This window comes from Penaeus monodon, chromosome 2, assembly GCF_015228065.2.
Source record: "Penaeus monodon isolate SGIC_2016 chromosome 2, NSTDA_Pmon_1, whole genome shotgun sequence".
NCBI classification, from domain to species: domain Eukaryota; kingdom Metazoa; phylum Arthropoda; class Malacostraca; order Decapoda; family Penaeidae; genus Penaeus; species Penaeus monodon.
In genome coordinates, this window is record NC_051387.1 from 35,672,853 (window position 1) to 35,680,352 (window position 7,500).

The 7,500-nt window shown below is 38.1% G+C and overlaps 1 protein-coding gene across 1 annotated transcript in view; it reads left to right on the forward strand.

Annotated features, from left to right (window-relative positions):
• Window positions 1-7,500, forward strand: part of LOC119582645 (proteasome assembly chaperone 1-like) — a 16,090-nt gene that overhangs the window by 1,524 nt on the left and 7,066 nt on the right. The window contains exons 2-3 of the mRNA XM_037931049.1: window positions 906-997; window positions 6,107-6,318. Of these exons, the coding sequence (XP_037786977.1) occupies window positions 906-997; window positions 6,107-6,318 (304 nt within the window). The remainder of the gene's footprint in view (window positions 1-905; window positions 998-6,106; window positions 6,319-7,500) is intronic.

Genomic DNA, 7,500 nt, shown 5'->3' on the forward strand with positions numbered 1-7,500 from the left:
GTTCTTATTATACATACTATATTTGTTTTGTAAATACTCTGATGCATATACATTTATCTGCAACTTATGAACACAAAAATTAATGAAATGCAATAAAATTACTTGCCAACTATCGCTTGTGATTGTGTGCTGCTATTATTGTACACAAATCCTGTTATAACATCATTTCATCCTGCTGGTTTGGCTGCAGAGTTAGCAAGAAAGATGAGATGAATAATGAAAACTGGGGCTCTGAAACAGTAAAAACATCATGTCTAACATGTCCAATTTGTTGGATGAGGAGTTACAAAATTACAAATACAGAATTGTAGATTTACCAGGCAGTTTATTGGAATCAGTCCAAACTCATACCTTACTGTGTTGTACATGGTAGATGTATGTTGACCTTATCTGGAATGCTGAAGATGCTGAGGTCATGGAGATTGCTTGACACAGCCACTACTGGTTATTATTTATGATATCAAGTAACTTCTTTATATGCAACAAGTGACAGAAATTTCTTACAAAAAAAATGTAGAATTTGCACTCATGATACCATTACTGTTTCCCATGATCATAGTTATATGCACAACTGAAAATGATTGAAAAGTTTGATATGGTTTTTATAGAGAAAGGCAAGATAAACAAAAAGGTTCTTTGTATGTCACTGAGGCTTAGGCAGTGAACAGTAAATGGAACCAATACATTTGGCAAATATGTTGCCAATGCATTTAAATTAAACTAAATCAAGCAAACTCTTTCTTGCTTGAAGCATGTTTGTTAACATTTTTGCCTTAGTGCTATTATCTCTGGAGGCAGCTGTGATAGCTGTGCACATAGCATATGATACAAGTGAGTAAATTCATGATTTTTAGCGATGCATCTTGATCCATAAAGATAATTTAGATTAATCTCTCTTATTTCAGGTATGAGATAAACACAGTCTTGAAAAAGGAGATGGAAGATCCTATTCTGAAATGCTCCACAGTGATAATTGCATGTGGGAATTTAGCAACAGGTAAGACTCTTGAACTTGAACCTTCACTAAGGTTATTATGGTTATTTTTCCATAATATTCTATAGTATATATGATATATTTTGATGTCTTTGTTTTATGTTCTTCTGCTAAAGGGTTAACGCATGTTGGCAGTTGACTTGGCTTGTTTTTATCTAGATAGGAACAATATCATTTGTATGGTGTAACTGTCAGATGAAGGCACTTAAAGAAAAAGAAACATTCAATATTTCAAAACTCTTAATGTGGTGACTGGGTTAAGAAACCCACCTGGCAGAATTTTGAGCAAAATTTGTGATTTTTTACCCAAATAAGATAAAGGCTGTTTTGAATAGTCTTGTGCTAGAAGTAGCTCATAGGTGGCTATTAGGCTATAAATGGAAAAATAATAAAGGGACATAACCCACCCTACACACTTGCCTCAAATATTGAAAATTATAGGTAATGGTCATGTTATTTTTATTATTTATATGTGCATAAAAATAGTGCTTTTAAGACTGCTTGAATCCTTTCACTATACCATTTCTTATGAAAGACATTCCCCATGAATGAACTGAGTGTAAATAAGGAAACAGTTGGTGAAAGATTCTGTAAGCAGCAAACATCTACTTGATAACTCAGGGGGCCACGTGCAATAATCATATATGAAAATAATGGAATAAATATTTATTTGTGATTTTCTCAGAACCATAGATATTTTTTGTGTGGGCATTTTTCTTGCATCCTCTTAGAAGCAACAGGTTGATTTAGATTGTTAGAATCAGGAAAAGAGGAAGAAAAATGGTAATATGTAAGATTTTTTATGTGAAAAATGGGTAAATTTTTGCAAAACCACAAATATTTGTATGGGTGGGTGTTTTCTTAGCTACAATTAGTAGATGGAGGATGATTTAGGTTAGTGGTGTCAGGAAAAGGGGAATTAAGGGTTTACCATTTTGATTTTTATATTTTGCTTTATTTTAAATTCTTGAATTCATCGTCTTACTATATATGTCAATTTTTACATTTCATGAACATTTTTTTCAATGATTGTGTGAAGATTTAATTTTTTCAGAGGATTCCAGTTGATCAGTTGAAAATTGGCATGTGGGTATTTTCTCAGCAGAGAAAATGGTAAAAGCACAGATTTCTCACCCAAAATATAAAGATAAAAAAAGAGAAATCCAGACAATCCCCATAATGCAGTGTTCGTTGAGATAAAGTAAATATGCACACAAAGGAATTTGCCCGTTGTTGTTGTGGGGCCGCTTAGGAGGCGAGGACTGGGACCCAATGCGGGGGATCTTCCCTGCCTTGGGCCTCTGCCCTCAGCACAATTAATATTGCACAGTCTTTTTCCCCTTCCTTCTCCAACCCCTTCTACTATCAGCTTCCTAAGGTGTGAGAGCCATGTTGAAAGGATGAAAGGCTGACTTTGTGCCAGTTCTGAACGGCCTGAGGGAGCCATGGGCATGGCATTCCCGTTTTAGTTGTCTAGACCTTATCCCTCAAGGAGACCCAGAGGGGTGGACTGTTTCTCTCCCCAACATATCCAGGCTTACCATGGCCAATAATGAAGATGTTATACCCTTGTTAGGGGCAATGAGGCTTGCCCCTTCATCAGATAGCTCCAATTCAATTTAAACTCTCCCGATTCCCTGACCCCTAGGCTCTCCTTTGACCATGGATCCGAACACTGCAACTACTACCCCCTCCTTAATGCCTACTAGTACATTATTCACCCAAGTCAACACTCAATCTCCAGGAGACATTCCTACTCTCCCATTATGTTCAACTTCATCACTTCTACCCCTACAACCTTCTTCATCATCTACCCCATCCTCCATTATTACTACTTTACAGTCTTATTGTCCACCTCTCTCTAATATTACCACCCTCAACACTACTCCCTCTTCCATTTGCTCTGTCCTTCTACCACCCCCATCTCTACAAATATCTTAAATGCTTTGTTTAGCCTAGCCAAATGGGACCAATTTTTCATGATCCCCCCCACAGCTCTTTACTCTGACAAAATTCTGCCAAACACTGCCATTCCACAGCCCGATGCCCTCTATGTGCCCAGTCTGGTCATAACTGATCAACTGTGGCAGCCTCCATAATGTATTTTATAGGGATTACCCCACCTACAAGTTTGAATCTGAGGTGACAGCTCTCAGGTTCAGACTTGGTCTCACTCTACGTGAAGCCAGACAGGAAGCACAGCGACGAGGTTTTTCTCTCACTCCCCACTCTAGAAATGTCGCTCACTCTGCCTCTCCCCCTCCCTCCCAAGATGTTCCTAAACCCTCCCCTATACCTATCTCTCCTACGTCTTACTTCCCCACTTCTATCTCCTACCTTCCTCAGTCAAATTCTTTTGCCATTCTAAATCCAGACACTCCAATCTCTACTACAACCCCAACACCTTCCCCTCTTCCTCCCTGCATAATCTGCAGCAGAAAGACTAAACGTTCCACCCCATTTTCTCCTACCACACACACACCTCCACCTACCTTTGCCACTACTTCTCAACACCAGTCTCCTCTTCCCCCTCATAAGAAAATCTTTGTCTCACAAAACTCCCCAACTAACGCCAGTACAGAAACTCTCGAAGATATTCAAAACTATCTGCTTGAGACCCAAATTGACAATGAAAACCCTCATCCACCCTCAAGTTCCACAACTCCTGCTCCGTCCACTCTCAAAGTGACTGCCAATATCCATCCTCCTCCTTCTCCTCCTACTCCCCAACTCAGCTCATCTCCCCCAGCTCCAGCTCCATCTACATTAACTCTCCCTCCATCCCCTCTATCCCTTATACTCCCTCCTGGATACACATGTGAATCCCTTATATCACAACTATGCCCTTCCCCAGATCCTCCACCTCCTGATACCCCTCCTGATACCACACCACCTCCCCCTCTCATTTCTTATCTCACCCCCTAGCTCCTTCAGATTCTCCAATACGCACTATAACTGTTATCACTTATAGATCAATTAAAATATAGCTCTCCTACACTGGAATATTCACAGTTTCCATTCTCACAGACCAAACCTTTGTTATATCCTTTCTTCTTATAATCCATCCATTATCTGCCTCCAAGAGACTTGCCTTAAACAGCCCTTATCTCCTTTAACCCCATGCCGATGGGTAACAGAAATCTCTGAGCATAATAAACTGGTGATTTCTGGTAATGGCCAGACACTGGGCACAGGAGTCTGCTACACCAAGTGGAATTTCCCACTCCATGCATTCTGACGGGGCGCTGCATGTACAGCCATACCCTGCAGACCAAGTGGTATGGGTTTGATGCCTGTACACGTGACCCATCCAGAAAGGGTTAAAAGAGTCTCTGCCTGTCTTTGTCATACAATCCAGAACAGTAAAACAAATAGCTGGTGAAATTATGTTTCCTTAATTACATCTACATCAGTTTCAACTGTTTGGCTTTAGATCCATAAACTATCAGGCAGACATCACCCCCATCCAGCCCCTGTCCTCCATATTTGAGATAGTCTCATCTCTGATCCTCTCCAAGTTGCTAATGAACTAGGTGACTATTTCAGCCAAGTCACTAGTGGCTCTCACCTTTCTTCACACTTCTCTTCCATAAGACTATCAAGGAACACACCCCCATCATCTTCACTCTATCCTCTATCGTGAGTCCTATAATGTTCTTTTTTCTTCCTCTGTATTCAGTGCTGCCTTACAGTCGTGCCACAACACTCATGAAGGCCCAGATGGTATTCACTACCATATGCTCTGACACATTCCATTTTCCTCTCTATCCTTCTTATTAGCTATTTTCAACCAATTATGGGCATCAGGAAATTTTCCTTCTCATTGGCAAGAAGATCTTATCCTCCCCTTTTTGAAACCCAATAACCCTCTAACTAGCTGCTTGTGCAAACTACTAGAGTGAATGATTAACTTCTGCTTAATGCGGTATCTTGAATCACACAGTCTTCTCTCTCCTTCCTATTTTACTGACTCCCGTAACTCATTGACTCTCACAAAGAGTATGCACTTGACCAATCCCCTTGTCTGTAAGATCCAGAACTGGTTGTCCATGTTGGAATCTCCAGCATTGAACAGGCAGACACTCTAACACACTATGCTGCTATGTCCACACCACACCAACCATGCTTCTCACATATTCCAGCCATGGATTTAAGACCTTCCTATATACTTGATGGTAATCTTTCTGGTCAAGTCTCTGAACTGATAAATTGTATACTGTAAAACTATCAATCTCCTCTTGGTCAGCTCCATTCAGCTCTCTCCCGTTTTCATATTAGCCACACCCATCTAACACGCTCCTACATGATGTCACCTTCTGATCTGCCCCTATGTTCCCTGTGTAATGTCCCTCTTTCAGTTCCACATTCTGTTGTCCTATTCATGCTTTGATGCAGCCCGTAACTCTGCTTTCCCCCACCTCTCCTCCCTTCACTGACCTCCCAACCTATTACAGAATCTCACACTTTCTGCTTTGACAACCTGTTCATCTTCCTGAGATGCATACATATCCTTCACTTGATCTAATTCCCCCTACCTAATCCTACTTAACCCGAACACTCATCAACTCTTTTACTGTACCTTTCTGTAGTGCTACAAGACCTTAGATGTCTAGCACATTTATTTTGCTTTTAACCATTAACCATTTGCCAGTGTGCACACATCTGAGAACGATTGTTGCCACACACACACACACACACACACACACACACACACACACACACACACACACACACACACACACACACACACACACACACACACACACACACACACACACACACACGCACACACACACGCGCACACACACGCACACACACACGCACACACACACACACATATATATATTACATATATATATTACATATATATATTACATATATATATTACATATATATATTACAATATATATTACATATATATATTACATATATATATTACATATATATATTACATATATATATTATATATATATATTATATATAGATATATATATATATATATATATATATATATATATATATATATATATATATATATATATATATATATATATATAATTTTATTCAGGGTTAATATCAAGATGTTCATAATGAAATAAAGAATATTTACAGACTTCTGTGAAACCATGTTCTGGTCTGAGAAATGTTCAGAAGCTGGTGTGATTGAAGTGAAGCAAAAAAGAGAGATCAGCATTGAAGACACAGGTGACTTTCGTCCGCGTCAGCCTCAGCCTTCAAAACTTTTTATCACCCCTCACTCAGTGCTGGTGTGTTGTACTAGTAGAGATGTGACACCTATTATAGCTACACAATTTGTACAAAAGGTATGTGATCAAAGTTTGTCATGTACAACCAAAGTTGTCAATTATCATGTTTATTTCTTTCAATAGTAACTTAGATGGCCAGTGTCTATACAAACATTTATATGTTGTATATATGTTCATTTTGTAATCAGTGAACCACTTTTCAGTCACTGCTGCCATGGTGTTTTTTTTTGTTTTTACTCATAATTCACATCATTTACAAATTGTTTGTTTTCTTATTACTGTGTTATTTATATAGATGAAAAATATAACAATGATATGAATCAATGTCTTAACCCTTAAAGTATAGAAAAGTCCAAAGGTATGTATGCTCACTTTGTAATAAGAGCATAAAAAGATTAGCTAGTATATTAACTCTTTCTATCTTTTTTGTCTTTTTGTATGCAGGCACACCTGAATCAGATAGTTATTGTATATCATCCTTTGGGAGTTAAAAATAGCTATCATAACTTTTGTAAGACAAATTCAGATGGATCTGAACAGGGTAGGAGAGTTAGACAAAGTTTTTACAACAAGAAGTTAAGAATATAATTTATAAGGCTCTGATTGGATTCTAACCCTTTTCATACAATAATGCCCCTGTCAGCTTCATGGCGATAAGCCCAAGTTTTCTGTAGTTTGAACCCATCAATGCCTTTGTGGCATTGCAGCTGTGGTTGAATTTCTGCTGTAATCCTTAAGAAGTCCAAAACCTCCAGCTTGTCTGTCCCTTCAGTGGCAAAAAAGGCTTGATTTTTCATGCTTCACTAGAACAAATTTGGGTTGCAGAAATTTAAAGAGCTCAGTATTAAGCACTAGAAAATGTATATTTCATTGCCATATCTCAAATATGAGTCTCAGTAGAAAGAAAAATGAAAACTTATTACAGTTACCCATCATGTATAAATAAAAATGGCAGAGAGGATACCATGTAAATAGAGTATAGAAAGGAGGTAAGACTTATAGCATTAGTTACCAACCTATTTTTCATGTGACCCCGATTATGCACCCTTAGACTTGACTGCATCCCAAGCTTGTTCTACAATATATATGCTTGGACTATATTATTATATTTATATTATTCAATAAATATATACATAATTTGATAAAAATCCACAATTATTATATATTTTTTAGTAAGAGTTTTGTCAGAATTCAATGGATTTTTTTTCTGTTTATGGGTAAGCAGAGACACATCTGATA